This window comes from Nannobrachium achirus, assembly GCF_963921795.1.
Source record: "Nannobrachium achirus genome assembly, chromosome: 3".
NCBI lineage: Eukaryota > Metazoa > Chordata > Actinopteri > Myctophiformes > Myctophidae > Nannobrachium > Nannobrachium achirus.
The window spans coordinates 30731675-30752376 of record NC_137812.1 but is presented as its reverse complement, the minus strand read 5'-3'; the positions used below and the strand labels follow the sequence as shown (position 1 = coordinate 30752376).

Genomic DNA, 20702 nt, shown 5'->3' with positions numbered 1-20702 from the left:
TATTTGTACCTCCTCTATGCTGCTCTTGTGCTGTGTGGTTCTGTACAGCATCCTGCTGCATTCCAGGGTCAAGATCATCTGCAGTGACGTAGATGTCTACTATCATCTCCTCCCTCTCTCCTCTCTCCTCCGTATCCCGCTCCCTCTCTCCTCGGCCATATCGCACCTTCTTTGTCAGGTCTGGTCTGGCATACACGTCCTCACACATTCTAGTTGATCTTCAAACTACACTTGTTGTGCAACTTGATGGAGAACAGAAGTCACAAATGAGGAAGTCTGATCTATTTAAAAGCTGAACCGAACACATTAGCATTTTGTTGTGTGCCGTGCATGTGATGGATGGTATTGCCCTAAACCTAACCCTTACGACTTATTGGAAAACATAAGTCACAAAAGAGGAAGACGCGTGAATAACACTTTGAGAAATCTACACACAAAGGTCAAAGGAAATGTGGCAAATGCCCATGCTTCCTCAAAGCCCCCCCAGAGAGAATTTATTTTTTCCTTTCCCTCAAGCTATCAAAGCTCTGAACATCCGCTTTTGTGCAAGCTCCATTGTTTTTGTTGTTATTTACAGTGGTGGAAAAGGTACTCTAATTTTTTACTTAAAGGAGTGGCGACACCGGCCGAAATTTAACATTATGATACAGTAGGTCACGTCGTGTTTCTTCAAACAGTCTGAAAAGGAGGCGGGGCCGTATCAGTTAGTAGTGAATGTATACTTCGTCCGTCGTGCGGTGCCGCGCAATGTATACTTCGTCCGTCGTGCGGTGCCGCGCACAACGTGATGGCTTGTTGTTAGCGTGTAGCCCGGCTAACGCTGCACCGCACGGCTATTTGCGAGAGCTATTGTGTGTGTACACACACACACACACACACGCGCGCGAAAGCACACACACACAGGCTACACACACACACACAGAGTGTATGAGCCACCGGCCACGGACCTCAGTCCGGCCGCTGTGCTCCGGTGAGACAGCAGGACATGGCTTGCTCCGGTCGGTCTGGTGCTCCAGTCAGGTTAGGGCAAGAGACAGCAGGGTATGGCCGACAAAACCGTCTCATAGACGGGGAGAAGCGTGTTGACCCTCGTACACCTTTTTTGACACCTTTTTTGAAGAAGACATGTACTTTTTTATCGGTCTAACCATTGATTTTATAGCGAATGCTATAAAATTTTTACCCCTAGAACTGATAGTTTTAAAGTTGGTTTAGAAAGTCGGAAACACACCTCGGACAGCTTTTTTTGGGGCAGTTTCAAAAGATAATGATATGGATAATCGACTCCGCCCCTCCCCCCATATTAACCCAATCAAATTAATGTATTGCCGTTACTGTACAGAAAGTACTACTTTTATTACAGTAACTACAATAAATTAATTTGATTGGATAATTTAACATGGGGGTACATGACATCATTAAAAAAAATTGCTAATTTGATAGCCATAATTAGCTGTTTTGGCCGTGTCACGCCCCCTTTAAGTAAAAGTATCAATACTGCAATATAGAAATGCTCTGTTAGGGTGCCCTCACACCAAAATACCTATGAGAGTGGAATCCGCATTCCGCCAATTCATTTCAATGAAAGGCGTTTTTTGCAGAAATCCTCTGCTGGCATGAATCCGCTTCACTCTCATTGAAATGCATTGGCGGAACGCGGATTCCACTCTCACAGGTATTTTGGTGTGAGGGCACCCTTATAAGAAAAAGTCCTTGATTCTAAATGTATTTGAGTAAAAGTACGAAAGTAGTGGCATCAAAATATACTTCAAGAACCAAAAGTCAAAGTACAAAATGTTTGAAAATAGCAGATCTACAAGCTCAGACTTACAGCTTGTAGATCGGATATTTTCAAGTAAAGTGGTTTATATATGTTTTATAATATCATAATTTATGTCTGCAAAGTAATTAGTAGGTTAACTAACGTTTTCAAATAAATGATGTGGAGTAAAAGTAAAATATTTGGATCCGAGAAGATGTAGTGGAATAGAAGTAAAAGTATTGGAAATTGGAAATGCTCAAGTAAAGTACAGATACCTCAAAATTGTACTTACTGTAAGTGCAGTACTTAATTAAATGTACTTAGTTACTTTACACCACTGGTTGTTTACATAAGAGAAAGGGGTGAAGAAAGAGGAGGGGGAGGAGGGGGGGGGCAGAGGGAAGAGAGCTCAATAAAAAACAAACAAATTATCTACATCATGATGGTTCCCCAATTAGTTTTCCCCAAGGGCCGAATTATGTCTAGGGTACCGAGCCGAGGGCCACAACATTGCAGGGGGCGATGCCTGCGTTCCCGCTACTCCAGCGACAGTTCAGATATCGTTGTCGGGTGAAAATCTTGTATGTCCAAAACCGTTCGTTTTGCATTTATCATTTATTAAATTATTTAAACTAGTGAAAACAGCCGATCGCGAGGCGTTGTGTGCTTGTAGATCTGCTGTTTTCACTACTTTTGTGCGACGGCCTTGTATGATTTGCGAAAGAATGTACAAATTTGGAGATACGAGATTTCCACCCGACAACAACGATATACTAGTGTTGTTGCTGCTCTCATACTACCATTATTACTGGGGTTGGTGTGGGCCAGCCAGTAGCCCCCCGCGGGCCGCCTATTGGGGAACCCTGATCTACATATTTACACATAGTACCAGATGCGGTAAGCATAAAGGTGCGTGGGCATAGCAGCAGTTAAGAAATATCTGCTGCTATGCCCACGCACCTTTATGTCTTACCTCAGTTGCTTACAGTATATTATACTGTAGTGTACATGATATGCTATGGATGTTATGTAGTTAAAGTGATAGATCAGAGTTGTAGGAAACGTGCAGTTTTATGTAAGTTTGTATGTGGTGCATAAAAACAGAAGATGCTCTATATTTTAGCTCTGACTGTGGTGCTCATAAAGCAGACCTGTCCCATACAGATGATATGAGAGCTCTGGGTGGCTCATGTTGTATAGCGCAAGATCAGAAATGTGTGATGGCACCCAACCGCTCGATGCGTTATGTAAATATCGGAGGATTTGAGTAATCTGATCCACTTTCTTGGTATTAGTAAGGATTCAAGCAGAAGTATTTGGAATCCACTGCAGCTGTCTGATCGAGACCTACAAAGACACGGTTACAGTAGTATACTTAAGATGAATCCTGCTGAGACATAAGTCCTATAATCCTTATTCTTAAGGTGAATTGTGTATGCTGACTTTGTAATTGTCTTAATGTAGCTGTTGAAATGCAGGCCTGAGTCCATGACTAACACCAAGATTTCTGGCTTGGGTTGGGGTGGTACACTATTCAACATTAATAGCGCTTGAAGCGGAGCACTGAACTTAACTGTTCTTCCTTGGCTCGGAAACCAATTACTTCAGATTTATGCTTTTTTGTGAAGATAATTCTCCCGTACTTACAGCAGTGGTTCTCAGAGTTGATTCTGGGTTCCTTGGGGCACTGTTTCCCAAGCAGTGGGTCGGGACCCATTTGAGGGTCATGGACCAATTTTTATGGGTCCCTCAATTTTTCCATACATTTTGTTTTTAATTACTATTATTTAAGATATTTTCAAAAAACATTCCCAAAAAAGCTATTTTTTTCATGAATTAAAAACAAAAATGCAAAGATTATTTCAGTAATTTCATAAAGAAATCAAAGAAAAACCTAAGAAATTCCATAAATTCCATAAAACGCGCCATAGTTGAATTATCTTCAGTAATAAAAAAGGATAAATCTGAAGTACCAGTAATTGGTTTCCGAGCCAAGGAAGAACAGTTAAATTCAGTGCTCCGCTTAATGTGCTATTAATGTTGAATAATATACCACCCCAAGCCAAGCCAGAAATCTTTCGCGCCACGTTGTGAGCTTGTAGATCGGCTGTTTTCACTAGTTTGGGTCCCGGGCTAAGTTCTCTTTTGGATCTCGACCTAAAAGGTTTGGGCACCACTGCTTTAGGGGATTCAAAATCGACCCTTACAAGACCCTTACAAGTCTCTGACAGTATACTGAGAGTATCACTGACAGTATACAAATGGAACCAAATGGACCAGGAATGGGTCCATTTGCTGCCATTTACCAAATGGACCAGGAACGGGTCCATTTGGTGCCATTTGTATACTGTCAGAGATAAGGGGAGACATTGACATTTATGAGAACCACTGACTTACAGTATCTCACAGCTTTTACTTGTACTGTATTTGTGTAATATTTGACCAGAAAACATTGGGGTTGAGTACTTTGTCCATTATTGGGTTTAAATAAATGAAGCCGGGCAAGGCTTGACGGCTATATTGTGCTTGTGCATGTGATATTGTGTTATTTGCGATATTTGCATTAACAAAAAATACACAAAACAGGCCTCAAGCCAAGGCACACAGGTGATGCAAAAGAAAACGAAGAACCAAAGGCACAGACAGGCAGATTGACAAACACATTTTATGTACAAACAAATGCCTGCCTATACTTTTCTACACTCTCTACTCCGGTCTATCCCAAATGACAACCCCGCTCAGCAGTCTGGAGCTCATAGCTGCAACTTCAAAGTACAACTTATTACATTTGAACACCTAAACAGCACATGCAAGCGCATCTTCTTTTCTTGCTTAACAGTGGCTAAGAAGATGGTTGTCACGCGGTGGAAACCTCCTCGTACCTTAACAATGGGCTCTAACCTTAAAAAGCAGTCAACGGCAATTACATGGAGCGAGCGAGGAAAAAGTTATTACATGGTCTGGCATTGCAGATAAGCTTAAAGATACAGTATGATTTAAGATGTCATTACACAGTGGTAAGAACCTGGCACAGGTATGCACTACTTTTCATTCCATTGTTGGTCCAGGGAAAGAGGGGTGGGTGGGTTTGCTTCTTCTTTTTTTTTTTTTTCATTGTTGGTTTTTGAGTTGTGTGTGTGTGTTGTTTGTACATGTATCTTGTGTTATTTTTTTATTAGTTTATTATTCATGATAAATCTTTTTAAATAACATATTTGTATTATTTTTTGAATAAAATAAAAAAGTTGATAACAAAAAAAAAAGAAAAAAAAAAGTATTACATTTTAAATGTTGTAAATACGACTGAGGCAGCTAGCTCCCACTGCACCGATGCCAGTCAGCCAGTTTTAGTTTTGGCCCTTTCCCTAGAAACATTGCACAGCTTTCAAGCAGTATTAGTCTTACTGTAGCATCCTTAATGACAAGTAATGTGTCACCGACACAGGCTGTGCAAAGGCTGTTGAGACATACTTTGTTTTCGTTTCACATTCATGTGAACGCCTGTCTGTCTATCAGCGTGTCTCGGCTGCGTGTTTGTGTATTTCCGCCTGCTTTGGTTTTTCTTTACAGACACCCCATAAACAGAGCATGAAATCACTGTCATCAGTTGCAGTGTTGCGCCATTAACTGTTCTGTCAATAAGGTTTTATTTAGAAACGTCTGCTCCGCCGCAATATTGGAAATCTGTTGGCAGACTCCGCGCTGTCGCATCAGTGCTCCATCTCTCCCTTTCAGACTCTAAATAATACACGCGATTGATCGGTTTCCTCTCTGCTAAACTCTGCTTACCTCATTCCTTTCTTCACTCCCGGTCATTATAACTTCTTGCCTCCTCCCAGGGGTGTCGCACCAAATTCTGAGCCCTGAGTACAAGGATTCACTGCGGGCCCCCGCACAATTATTTTGTGCTTTAACTGTTGAAAAATAGCTGATATACAAGCTCACAGCTCTTTTGATAAACCTATGTTTCTATGTCAGTGGTGCTCAAACTTTTTCATGTCGAGGACCCCAAAAATTATTTGTATTTGGCCACGGACCCCCATCTGAAAATATTTAGTTCCAGGGACCCCCCAGAAGCAAAGTTTTTTTACAAATGTTTGCTTAAAAATATATATATATATATTTTCAAAGAATTGCACACATTTTCACGACTTTTCAAAAATAGCAGATCTACAAGCTCGCAGCGTGGTGTAGATCTGCTATTTTTCAATTGCTACTGTATAAAATAATTAAGGCCCCTCCACCTTGGGCCCTAGTAACTCAGTCCCACTTCCCTCCCCCTTGTGACGCCCCTGTCTCTGCCTCACTCACTTATCCCGCTCTCTTCTTCCATTTTCCCGCCTCTATTTCTTCACTTTCCTTATTAACTTAACTTGTTTTCCTCCTGTCGCTCTCTCTCTCTCCTTACAGAACGTTGCATTGCCATGACAAGCGAGGAGGAGGAGGAGGGACCTGCTGCAACAACAATAACAACAACAACAACAACAACAGCACCAGCAGTCACAGGGCCCGCGACGACGACAACAACAGCCATCGCCGCGGGCAATGACGTCATCAACAATGCTGTCGCTCCCTCCTCCCCCCGACCCGCCTCCTGTAGCTCCTCCCCTTCTCCCCAGGAAAAAGAGGAGGAAGAGGAGGACGAGGAGGAAGAGGAGGAGGAGATTGGCGCGCTGCTGGAGGACGCCGTAGAGCGGGAGGCGGCGGGGGGGCGTTTCCGGGACGAAGACGACGACAATAACGATGGCGACGATTATGATGACGCCAGCAGTGACACCAGTGTGTTGGTGGTGCCCTACCCCGAGCTGATACCCGTGGTGTTCTTCTGTCTGAAGCAGACCACGTGCCCTCGCAGCTGGTGCATTCGGATGGTCACCAGCCCATATCCTTTACAGTTACGCCGGTGGGTGGGTGGGTGGCACTGGGTGGTGTGGTGTGTGTTGATGGGGTTTGCTTGGCTTGCTGGCGTCCCATGATATATAAAAAAAAGCTCCACGATGGTCCTCCATAACAAAATGATTGCTCTATTATTCGGTTTGCGAAACATTTTTTCAGACAATCCCCTGCGCCCTGGGGCGCTGTCATCTCAGTCTCTGCAGGGAATCCGGCACAACTCCAGGTGAGTCCACCTCCAACCGTCACCCTCCCTGTGTGATACAGTACAGTACATTATGCTTTACCTTCCTTTTCAACTGCATTTGACCGCTAGCGGTGTGTAGATCCCTGTTTGAGCCCCTGACCTCTTGGTGAGGTGGAATTTTCCTTTGGCTGGCTGACATATGGTTGTTTGATGTTTGCATTTTGATGCTAGCCGTTGGATTTAGATAAATATCAAAAGGGTTTCATCCTGACAAAATGACTGACAATCAACAAAATGACTAGCCTATACTTTAAATGGCCGCTGACATAAAAAAGGGGAAAAAACTGCTATTTTATTTGCTAATATTTAGATGATGTCATTGTGGGAATGCATAAGACAATCAATTTAATTTACTGTATTTACTGTACTAATGGTTATCCATTGTTGTGGGGCGAGGGGCGGAGTTTAGCATGCATTTCATTGAATCTGCAACACAGAAAGCTGGCCTCAGTGAAGAATGTATATGACAAAAATGTAATCTAGTAGTTGCAGGCATAAACATTATAAAGATTCCACAACTTCATGGCATATTTACCGCTAAAAATGTACAAGTCGAAACCAAACAAGCCGCCAGAGATCAGAATTCAGGTGTCTAACTTTCTCCTCCTGTGCTCTGGACGTTTTTACTGGCTAATGGTGGCTATATTCTGCTGTCTAACTCTAATCGACTGGAGGCACCAGAGCGATCCTAGCGCTGGTAGTAGGCCAATGTTGACTGTTCAGAATGACTTGTGGCTACTCTCAGCTCTAGTCATCTCTCTGTGATTTTTTAAGGTGCTGGGAGCAAGGGATGTGATTGGTGCGCTGCCGAGCCCCAATCCATTAGTCTCTCAACCGCAGGCTCCCCAGCCTAAGTGTGTGTGTGTTTGTGGTGACAGAAAATAGCTGAGCTACAAGCTCGCAACATGCATTTCTCCCGGTCAGGAAGACCATAGTCATATACAATATGACTATGGTCGAACACTGTTTCAAACTGTTTTCAGAGAGACCACGTGACTTACTGTATCATACATGATAATTTTAGGCCATGTCATAGGCTCTTTAACACTTGTAAGTATTAACAACCAATGTAAAAAGGTATTGACATTTAGCTATTCAGTTATTGGAAAATCTTCTTAGCACGCATATCTTTACCTTCATGGGGAAATGTTTTAATTATGATTCAGTATCGTGTGTGTGTTGTGAATGCGCAGATGTACGTACATTTTTATCATGCTGGCAGCAAACATGTGTGAGAGACAACAGGGGTGCTATATTACCCATGGTGCACCCTGTTTGGTGTTGGAATCTGCTTCCCAGGGAGACAAGACAATGTAAAACATGGTGTTTAAGTGATTTCTTTTTAGCTCTATATTCTGACAGGTATCATTGCAACAATATAGACTAGAGTGTATGTTCAATCTCACCATCTCTAAACAGAACATACAGTACATTTTCTTGTTGGGATGACAATTTCATCCAATCAAGAACTACAGGATATGCAAAAGGGAGACACTTTTCCTGGGAGCTTTCTGGCAGAAATGCTTTCTGGTCAAATAACACCCAAACCATTTTTACGTTATTGTGAGGTTCAGGTTAGGCCGTGGGTGTCCAAAGTGCGGCCCGGGGGCCAAATGCGTCCAGAGGACAAAATGTATACGGCCCGCACCTTCATTCCTAAATTGTAGTATATAAACGGCCCGCCAGCACCGTCAAACAAGTATACTTTCTCAGAGTATAATCTGTCAGGATTGTTTCCTGTTGTCTCATTCTGAAGGGGTCAAAGAAAGGCTATTTTATTGTATTTGCCTTTTTACCTTGCCCGTTTTTTAAATACAAATATTTTTATGTGAACTTGTGACTTTGTTATGGTCCCATCAAAATTACATTTTGCCAGGAGATATAGTCGGCCCTTGAGTTGTGTTTTAATATTTTATAATGCTGCCCCCTTTGAAAAAAGTTTGGACACCCCTGGGTTAGGCATAAGGTTAGGGTTGAGCATAATTGCAAAAGCACAAGGAAGAACTTGCGTACAAGGAAGAACTTGGCCATGTGGCCAAAGCGCTGCAGGCAAACTTCTCCCAAGGGATAGACACATGAAATTGGAAGTGATGAAACAAAGAAATGAGAAGGGAAAAAATGGAATTGGAACAATATAACATTTAAGTTGATGAATGGGTTCTTTTTCCTAATTGGATGGTGTGTGTGTGTGTGTGTGTGTGTGTGTGTGTGTGTGTGTGTGTGTGTGTGTGTGTGTGTGTGTGTGTGCGTGTGCGCGTGCGCGCATTTATGCGTGTGTGCATGCGTGCGTGCGTGAGTGGATGGGAAAGTGTTGTTGATATGCAAATCTGTTCATATTACCGTCAAGATTTACATATAAAATATATACTGTATTATATGGTGAATCTGGTGAATCATGACCATTTTTGTGGCACCAGTAACCACGCCCACTGATATGCCCTATAGTAATATTATTTCATTGAGCAGATATAGGTGGTATAAGCTGGGCATAAGCTGGGGTATGCAACTTCTCTGAGTTGGTGACACCCTCTGCACGTGTGCCAGGAATGGAGTTGAAATGAGATGAGCTGCAATGTTTGTCAGCGTTGGGGGAAAGGAAGTGAGCAAGAGCCTAGTTTTCCATTAAAGACAGAGCAGCAGCTGGACTAGGTTTAATGTAAATTTAATGTAAAGAGAGAAAGAGAGAGAGAGAGAGAGAGAGAGAGAGAGAGAGAGAGAGAGAGAGAGAGAGAGAGAGAGAGACGCTTAACAGCCAAGCCATCTGTTACATTGTAATTGAAAATCCTTCTCTAGAATTCTCTCGGTCACATCAGAGAAAAAGTAGTTGGCCCCGGCTGTATTTGATCTGTAATGAACATCTTACTTCATTACTGCTCCTGCCACTACTTATTGAATTATTGAATAGTAATTTAGGCTGCAACATTTTAACAGCATTACTATTTCCACACAGATTCATGATTTATTAGTATTTTATTCAATAGGTATTTTACTAAACATGTTAAAGCTAAAATGTGTAACTTGTATGTCCTATATGAGGTAATAATAATAATATTAATATTAATAATATTCGAATATATTCGATATCCTATTCGGGCCAATATTCATCTCAATATTTGAATTTAGTTTCTGAGGAATGTTTACAGCCTTACCGAGGACCCATTGTCTAAGAGTAGGGAGACTACCTCCAACCACAGAAGATGTGGAAAGTTAAATTATATTAACGTTCTCTACCTTACAGATGGCTTAAATTAAAGAATTAAATAAGGATTATTATTATGGACTGCAGATTTAAGTTTCCGAGTTATTTTAGCTTGTCTTGATGGGTCAGATTCGCAGCACCTGTTTGGAAATGGAAGCTCGTCTGAGGACGACCGAGAGAACTGGGCAACGATATGCCCACCTGTAGAAGCAAATACATGTGCAGTACTTGGAATAGGTTTTGTCATGATCTGTATGGACAGACAAATTGCAATACTTAGGTAACAAATCCTATGCATCCCATATCTATTGACTATAGTCCTCTCTCTCTCTCTCTCTCTCTCTCTCTCTCCCTTTTCATATACTTTCTATATACCGTACTCTGTTTAACAATTTGATTTAATGAGTGAAGGTTTTGTGCAAAGGCATTAAAGGTCCCGACTCCGGTCTCAAATATACTGTAGTCAGTTGTTGATTGAAGCAAATAAAAGCCTGAGCTATGAATTGAACTTTTACAGGGTGACTATAGAACGGATATTCCTATTGCAATCGCGCACACACACACACACACACACACACACACACACACACACACACACACACACACACACACACACACACACACACACACACACACACACACACACACACACACACACACACACACACACACACACACAGTGCATGCCACTCTCCTCTGAACTGAAGAGTCTAGCATTGACTGGGTCCACTTTTCACATTGTCCGTGCTGATCGACTGGCTATGGTCAATCCATAACACCAGAAGAAATCCTTTGTGTGTATGAATACATTCAAACCATCCACCATGATGACATTACCATATGCTGTGTGTGGGTGTGCGTTTGATTTGTGGAAACATCTATGGAGGAAAGGCAAAGCGATTCATCAGAACTTCAGTAGACAACTACTGGCGACATTTAAGAGAGAGGGTGGATAAAGAATATAAAAAAATGTATAGAGAGAGAATAGAGAGAGATTTAAGGGAAAAGAGGGGACTTTGCCAGTGTCCAGGATTTAGAGGATACTGATGGTATTTCATGATTCAGTACCTTCTCTTTCTCTTGTCCTCTCTCTTATGGGCAGTAAATCCAGCATAGTTTTCATTGTGCTAAACCCCATTGCAGTGGCTGTGAAAGGCCAGGGGAGAGCCACTTCAAAGCACTACTAAAATCCCAAGCCTCTGGCGATAAGAGAGTAGTTATTACTTTAATCGTCCCGTCTTTTCTCATCCTTAATCATATGTTAATGTAACTCTGAGAGTGTAAAAATGGACCCTATGGCTCCACAATCAGTGTTAACTGGGCTAAAGACAAGAAATGTACTTCATGTCCAATCTAGAAATATTTTAGCTGCACACCCTTGTTTTACCCCTTTTTAACCACATAAACCTACACTGTCCTGAGTTGACCGGAGTACCCTAGCGTTCAATACTAGGCAACATACTTTTTTGCCTTCTATAGCAAATGTCTTCACTGAAAATGAAATGACAGGATCAAAAAGCTAACATATACAGTAGTACACACTGCATTTTTCTTTTCTTTTTTTTGCTTGTGATGTTAACTCCGTTATCTCCAATCAGGATTACGTAATAGCAGAGACTCTAACATTAATAACATGACTTTTTACGCGTTTATTCTTAGATACATTTATTATTCCACCTTGTTGAGTTGTAATAAGCTAGGCTACGTAAAGAATGAGAGATATACGTTGGTGCCATGGCTGTGTGAGCACTGACAGGCAAACTGGAGCCATGATAGAATGCATTGAAGCCAATGAGAGCCAGCTAGGTGTCCAAGCATATGAATAAACAAAACAGAATAGGTTCATGAGACAGACACATTATTCTCTAATCTCTGAAAAGTCATTGTGAGACTGGTTGTTGACAGGCTGTCAGTAAACACGAGATCTGTGTTTTTAAATATCTTTGTACTAAAAATACTTGTGTTTGTGGGGACATAGACTTACTCTGTTTCATCCAACAATCTGACCTCTACCCCTGTCACTTTGTCTTACACAATCTGTCTTCCCTCTCACATGCTCTGACTCACCCCCCCCCCACCCCCCCTCTCTCTCTCTCTCTCTCTCTCTCTCTCTCTCTCTCTCTCTCACACACACACACACACACACACACACACACACACACACACACACACACACACACACACACACACACACACACACACACACATTTTTCAGTCTCTACTACGGATGATAGCAACCTTCCTGGAGGTCAGCTGAAGGACATAATGGAATGATGTCTGTCTGTAACGCAGTGGTGGTGGACAACAAGGTACATTTACTTGAGGTCTGTACTTTTGACTCGAGTATCTCTATCTGTACATTTTTGGATACTCAAGACTTTCACTCCATTACTTTTCCAAGACAAATATTGTTCTTTGAAAAGTAGGGCTTCATAATGAATTAACCACTTATTTTTTTTATTTTTTTTTAAAGATTTGTTTTTGGGCTTTTTGCCTTTATTTATAGGACAGTAGACTGACAGGAAATGGGGGAGAGACAGGGAGTGACATGCGGCAAAGGTCGCCCGGATCGGGAATCGAACCGGCAACGCCGACAGGCATTGATGCCGAAATGGCAATGCCTATATGGTATGCGCCTGGTCCACTAGGCCACCAGGCGCCCCATGAATTAACCACTTAATCCCTGTTTATAGATATATAGTTGAACGTTTAGCTTGGTAATTCAATGTAATCTCAATGGAAACCAGCTTTAAAGCTTTCAAAGCTTTGCTTGGAGCGTCTCCTGTATCTTTAAAGCTGGTTTCCATTGAGATTACATTGAATTACCAAGCAAAACGTTCAACTATATATCTGTAGTGTGAATGAGGCATTAGACTGGGGTTGAGTACTTTCCACCGCTGCTATAATCAAATCAAAACAAGCTTTATTCATATAGTACGTTTACAAACGGGCAAGCTGAACCAAAGTGCTGTACAACATTAAAAACAGAGGCAATAAAACAAAAATTAGAAGCAAATTAAAAAATAACTAGGCAGATTGAATTTAAATGCAATTAAAAGCCTGGGAAAACATTAATGGGTTTTTAGGAAGGATTTAAAAACACCAATTGTAGCAGCTCCTCTCCTCTCCTCTCCTCTCCTCTCCTCTCCTCTCCTCTCCTCTCCTCTCCTCTCCTCTCCTCTCCCCATCCCCTCCACTACCCGGCAAAACTTAATTCAGTTCCTCATCATTAGTCTCTCTAGAATGTGCCAAAAGACAGCCGACAAGAGGAACTAACAATCAATGTGTTTTACATAACTGCACTCATGGTCTATCAATTAATCATTGTATAATTGTATTTGCCCCAAGCGTTACCTGATCCCAACTCAGACACCTTTACAAGGTCGAGACCGCTGAGTGCTATCCTATTGAGCACTTAGCTTAATTGTCATCTGTCAGATCAGATGTTATATTCTAGCCACAGTTAATTACGACCATAGGTTGCAGTTTACTGTCAGAACCGGCACAGCTTGTCAAATTATATACGCGTAACGCCTGACACTGTGGTTCCCCTGATACATCACTGTGACATCACAGGTGACATCACAGTGATGTCAAATACTCAGAGCATGGATAACTCCTGACACTGTGGTTCCCCTGACACATCACTGTGACATCACAGGTGAGGTCACAGTGATGTCAGATACTCAGAGCAGGGATCTTTATATGGACATAAACAGGTGACATCACAGTGGTGTGGCTGGTTCAGACAGGGATTTCCATATACAGTATGGGCATAAAAGGGATTGTATGTTGTGATGTCACGGGAACCACTCTATGCCCATATATGGAGATCCCTGGTGTCAATATCTAACAGGACTTCATATCCATATATGGTGAACTGGTCCGATATACATCACTGGCCAGACGGCCAAGACATGGTGCGACCTCGCCCTTTAGGGCCCTTTTGAGGTGTCTTACTAGTACATTACTCCATTACTTTATACTGTATTATTTCCAATATAATTATTTTCGTCTCTCTTAATTCTTTCTGATGTGATGCCTAGCTATTCCCACATAGAACCCAATCCGTTCAGAAATCTAAATGTCCACTCGTGCCATGCCTCCTTCCTTCCCACTTTCACGTTTCTCACTCATTCCTTTTCTGGTGTCAAAATGAATGAACTTGGTCAAAATAATCAATTATCGAGGTATCAAGGCCTGAGGCTTTTTCTTAGAATGCATATTTAGAGCACAAAAGAAACCCATACAGTAGAAACCGCTATTTCTCCATAGCATCGACAGGTTGTAGATAGACAGGAATTCTGTATAATTCAACTCAAGTAAAAGGGTGAATGGTGAAATGATTCCCCTCCATGATTTCTTCTTATGTGCAGTTTGAATCAACCTGCCCTGATCCAGCACAAACCCATTCCGTTCCGTGAAATAGATATTTGATCAGACTGAATCGTACATTCCGTGCACCCTGACAAGGCGGTGCAAAGTTGCGTAGGAAATGAAAGGCAAATGCAAATGTCCCGACGGTCTCCCATTCTCTGCGTGATACCTGAAAGCCCTCACCTCCGGGGAGTGATTTGATTGTGTCCACGTCAGAGAGATTCTGTTGATGATAGATGAGAGGAGAGCAGCAGGTGATGCAGTGCTGTGAATATCATTCAGACGCTGGCTGGGACACAGCATAGAAAAGCCTGCATGGGGACAAGGAGGCGACATAGACAAATCTGAAAGACAGGCTTTAGATCGCACATGACATTCACATTATCTGGATGACTTATGGCATGCAGAGAGAGAGAGAGAGACAGACACAGAGAGACAGAGAGAAAGAGATACACAGACGGACGGACACACACACACACACACACGCACACACGCACACACACACACACACACACACACACACACACACACACACACACACACACACACACACACACACACACACACACACACACACACACACACACACACACACACTTGTCCACTGTACCAAGACATCAGAGAGACATATACTTCCCACAGATTGCAATCACCCAAGGAGAGTTTGAGAACATGACTAATGACAAGAAACTCCCATATCTGCTGGGTGAAGTGCATCATTGTGCAAACACAGCAGCAAGATTTGTGAGCTGTTTTGACAGGAGAAGGATGTCTAATGGATTCTAACCACCTTGTGTGTAATTCCTGCACTGTTCGCACAGAGTGACCTTGGGACATAGAAATACTGTACATACCGGTACAAACAAGAGCAGCTACCTTTCAATTTGAATTTGAAAAATGTGCTGCTACTGTAGTACAAAGTGAATGCAAAACATTTAAATACTGCCGTCATTTATTTCAAAAGGTTTATCCCAAGCAACCTCTCCTATGTGGATGTGTAAATATTTCTCACAGATAATGCACAATTCTTATGGTTTTGTAAGATAGTTTTCTCTAAGTTGCAATGTAACACACCTCTGTTTTGTTTTGACTGTTTCGTTTCCACATTTTCTTTGGCAATAGGGTAAACTTTTTCTTATGCCAATAAGGCCCTTTTGACTTGAAACACAATAAAAGGGTAACTGAAAGACAAAGATACAGTCGAGTGAAACAGAAGGAGTGCAAGGGAGAGATGGACCATGTCCAGAGAGAGGACATATCAATCAGACAGACAGACAGACAGACAGACAGACAGACAGACAGACAGACAGACAATAAGTGGTGCAAAAGAGAGGGGACATCCTGAGAGTGAGAGAGAGACACAGAGAGACAGAGCAGTGACAGAGAGCATGTGAAGCTATTCAGCTCCAAACCAAATCTGATGGGCAAGAAAGGCCAGATTAATAGCATTCAATTCACACATGTGGCCCCTCGGGCTCATTACACATACACACACACACATGCGCACGCACGCACGCACGCACGCACGCACGCACGCACGCACGCACACACACACACACACACACACACACACATACTGCACGCACACACGCACACACACAAGCTGGCGCACAGTACTGTACATACTCCCACGTGCACACACATTTCGTGTATTAGGACACTTTCCCATTTCAAGGGGACTCATAAATGTAAATTCCTGCACACTTGCACTGTGGTAACAGATGTTATGTGTAATCTGTGTATTATATTCATCACACAGACAGCCCTAGGTTGATATGGCCAGCTCACAAAACATCGCAAAGTAGCAACCTGAATCTGCAGAAGGAACTCACCAGCCAACATGTACAAAAATGTGCTCCCATGTGGATGGTCTGATATAATTCACATTATAGACACTAGAGTTTACTCTTCTGGTACGAAGCAACCAAAGCACAGAGCAGAAAACAACCTTCAGCCGTTCACACAGTGGTTTTACCTGTAGTACCAACAAGGTCAAGCCTGCCTGCAAATCCTGCTATGTTATCATCCAACTCCCTCCCCACACTGTTGGGAAATCCCAGTGGGACTACTATTGCTATAGCTGGTGCAGTTGATAGTTGGCACTGACTGTAATATTTGTTTTAAGTTAGTGTTGATGAATTGCTATTTTAGTCACACACAGCCCATCTGCGAGCAAAAGTTCATCTATTTTAAACCAACTAAAGGTTCAGGCTGCTACGTCGCACCGCCGATCCGACCAATATGTCTGAGTCATAGTCTGTCATGGGGCTTTGTAGAGTACACATCTGTCTGGGTCCCTTTTGTACCCATATATGGAGATCTCTGTATCTGTCAGTCCTTGTCCTTATCGGTATCTCATTTGTTTGTGAATAAATGTGGGAGTGATAAAGCAACTATCACATCTGTGTGAATTAAGTGATTCATAATGTGATAAACTATTTGAGTCGGTGGCATGGTGCTGAAAATATATTGTGCCAGGGACTTTATACAAGTATTGAAGATCGCCTATACTTTCAACTAGCTTATTGTAGGGTTAAAGTTTTTCAACTGATTTTGATGTTAGCCTCAACTATCTACTGCATAGAGGATTGTGGTTACACTATTGTTATTATAAACTCCTGAATGTTTATTTGTAACCCAGTTAAATGAACACTGAGGATGTTACTATGTAGCCTACAAATCTGCCAGTGCTAAAAAAAGAAAAGCCAACGCAATGATATTAGTCTGGCCATACCAGGCTGCAGCTGATCTACCACCATGGAACCCTGCTATTGTTTCCTCACAGGGAATATGGATGATGGAAGGCTCTTCATGTTGGATGCCAGTGATCTGTGTCAAGGTTTTGAGGGCTATTGGAAGGCAATAAGAATAGGAGAGAGGTACAGAGAGACATGGAGAGAAATATAACGGAAAGTGCGTGCATGCATGTGTGCGACGTGCGTGCGTGCGACGTGCGTGCGTGTGTGCGTGCGTGCGTGCGTGCGTGCGTGCACGCGTGCACGCGTGCGTGTGTGTGTGTGTGTGCAGGGCCGGACTGGGTGTCCAAATAGGTCACCAAAAACGTGCAGGCAGGTAATTGTACTCCACACACAATCTTCATAACCCTGAGCTTCTGTCTCGCTGCGTCAAACTTTTTCATCTTGATATATGTTTCGGGTGGCAGATCTTTGTGGAACCACTCCAGACCGGTTTGTCCTCAATCATCATCTTTTTTTTTGGGCTATGGCTGCGTTCCATACTGTCGCCTTATCTCGGTCGGAAATTGCATGATAATAGGTCTCGAGCGCCCATTCGGATCTTTTCTCTGGCCCAATCTATGAGCCTTTCCAAGAAAGACTTCTGAAGTTAACTCAACAATCAGGGTTTTTGGAATCCATTTTTCAAGGAAGGAGCAAAGCTTATCATCAGCTATTTTCTCACCTGCATTCATTATTTTCAGATTGCAGCTTCTCGATCTCGTTTGCATTTCCAGAACCTTTGTTTCCAATTCTTTGTTGTTCTTCTCCAGTTGCTCAACTCTCGCCTGGAGACCATTAGCCTTGTCTTCAATGACCGAGATACGCTTCTCTACTTCTATACGCCCGCGCCATGCAGCCCTCCATTTCTTTCTAGAATGTGTCATTTCAAGTTTTCAAATGTGTGCAAATATTTTGAAAATAGCCAAACTACTTGTAGTTTGGCTATTTTCAAATGGCCAAAAAGTATAGGGCTGAAGTTGTTAAAGGAGTGGCGACACCGGCCGAAATTTAACATTATGATACAGTAGGTCACGTGGTGTTTCTTCAAACAGTCTGAAAAGGAGGCGGGCCGTATCAGTTAGTAGTGAATGTATACTTCGTCCGTCGTGCGGTGCCGCGCAATGTATACTTCGTCCGTCGTGCGGTGCCGCGCAATGTATACTTCGTCCGTCGTGTGGTGCCGCGCACAACGTGATGCCTTTGTTGTTAGCGTGCGGCTAGCGCTGCACCGCACAGCTATTTGCGAGAGCTATTGTGTGTGTACACACACACACACACACGCGAAAGCACACACACACAGGCTACATGAGCCACGGACCTCCTCTGCGGAGGTCGGAGGAGGAGATCGCTGGACCCTCGTTCTACGCTTGCTCCGGTGTCCCGGGTGCTCCAGTCAGGTTAGGGGAAGACCGACAAAACCGTCTCATAGACGGGGAGAAGCGTGTTGACCCTCGTACACCTTTTTTGACACCTTTTTTGAAGAAGACATGTATTTTTTTATCGGTCTAACCATTGATTTTATAGCGAATGCTATATAATTTTTACCCCTAGAACTGATAGTTTTAAAGTTGGTTTAGAAAGTCGGAAACACACCTCGGACAGCTTTTTTTGGGGCAGTTTCAAAAGATAATGATATGGATAATCGACCCCCCATATTAGCCCAATCAAATTAATTTATTTCAGTTACTGTACAGAAAGTACTACTTTCAGTACAGTAACTACAATAAATTAATTTGATTGGGTCATTTAACATGGGGGTACATGACATCATTAAACAAATTGGCTAATTTGATAGCCATAATTAGCTGTTTTGGCCGTGTCACGCCCCCTTTAATGTAGCCTAAGTTTTGTGATAATAATCCAAATCTACAAAGTAACTATTAACTAAACCTTTCAAATAATTGTAGTGCAGTAAAAGTATAATATTTGGATCCAAGAGAGTAGAAGTAAAAGTATCGGAAATTGGAAATACTCAATACAAATTCCTCAAAACTGTACTTAAAGGACTGGCGACACCGGCCGAAAATTAACATTATGATACAGTAGGTCACGTGGTGTTTCTTCAAACGTCGTGCGGTGCTGCGCACAACCTTGTTGTTAGCGTGTAGCGTGGCTAGCGCTGCACCGCACGGCTATTTGCGAGAGCTATTGTGTGTGTACACACACACACACAGGCTACACACACAGAGTGTATGAGCCACGGACCTCAGTCCCCCGAGACAGCAGGACATATGTCTGCTAAAAGGGCTCAAAGCTGCCGAGGAAAAGGAGAAAAGGAGATCGCTGGACGCTCGTTCTCCATCTTTCCCAGTGGGATCCATAATCACGCGTCCCGGCCAGGTCCTCCAGTCAGGTTTAGCGGAAGACACAGCAGGGTATGGCCGACAAAACCGTCCCTTAGACGGGGAGAAGCGTGTTGACCCTCGTAACGAATCTCTGACACCTTTTTTTGAAGAAGACATGTACTTTTTTACCATTTTATAGCGAATGGTGTATAATTTTTACCCCTAGAACTGATAGTTTTAAAGTTGGTTTAGAAAGTCGGAAACACGCCTCGGACAGCTTTTTTTGGGGCAGTTTCAAAAGATAATGATATGGATACTCGACTCCGCGAGACTCCGCCCCTTCCCCCATATTAGCCCAATCAAATTAATGTATTGCCGTTACTGTACAGAAAGTACTACTTTCAGTACAGTAACTACAATAAATTAATTTGATTGGGTCATTTAACATGGGGGTGCATGACATCATTATAAAAATTGGCTAATTTGATAGCCATAATTAGCTGTTTTGGCCGTGTCACGCCCCCTTTAAGTAAATGTACTTACCGGTGTTACTTTACACCACTGGTGTTCAGTAGCTGCATGCGGCTATCAGTCTGGGTGCAGTGATTTATGCTGCATGTCCTCTTTCTCCTTCTCCTTTGTTCACTCTCTCATTCTCTAGCTTTCCCTGTTCTCCCTACTGTATCTCTCTCCCTCTCCCCGCTCTCTCTCTCCTGCTCCTTTCTTTCCAGCTGCGTCTGTCTTTCCCCCATTCTGTCGTCCACTCCAGGGGCGTCACACCAAATTCTGGGCCCTGGGTACAAGGATTCACTGCGGGCCCCCCATGAATGTTAACTAGGTGATGCGCTGTGAGCTTTTGTGAAAAATTGTGAAAATGTGTGCAAGAAACCATGTCAGTGGTGCTCAAACCTTTTCATGTCAAGGACCCACAAGATGATATGTATTTGGCCACGGACCCCCATCTCAAAATATTTAGTTCCAGGGACCCCCCCAGAAGCAAAATTTGAGTTACAAAATTAATGTTCGCTTAAAAAATATGTATATTCAAAGATGTGCACACATTTTCACGACTTTTCAAAAATAGCAGATATACAAGCTCACAGCGCAGTTTTCAATAGCTAAAGTTTCTAGGGCCCCTCCACCTTGGGCCCTAGTAACTCAGTCCCACTCTCCCCCCCCCCCTTGTGACGCCCCTGGTCCA

General features: G+C 42.7%; 1 protein-coding gene across 1 annotated transcript in view; it reads left to right on the top strand.

The window, feature by feature from the left end:
• Positions 1–6615: 6615 nt before the first annotated feature.
• LOC308282166 (voltage-dependent T-type calcium channel subunit alpha-1I-like) overlaps positions 6616–20702 on the top strand; it is a gene marked incomplete at its 3' end in the record, with an annotated part of 234626 nt that continues 220539 nt past the window's right edge. Inside the window, exon 1 of the mRNA XM_080722510.1 lies at positions 6616–6687. Within this exon, the coding sequence (XP_080578636.1) occupies positions 6631–6687 (57 nt within the window). The 5' untranslated portion in view covers positions 6616–6630. The remainder of the gene's footprint in view (positions 6688–20702) is intronic.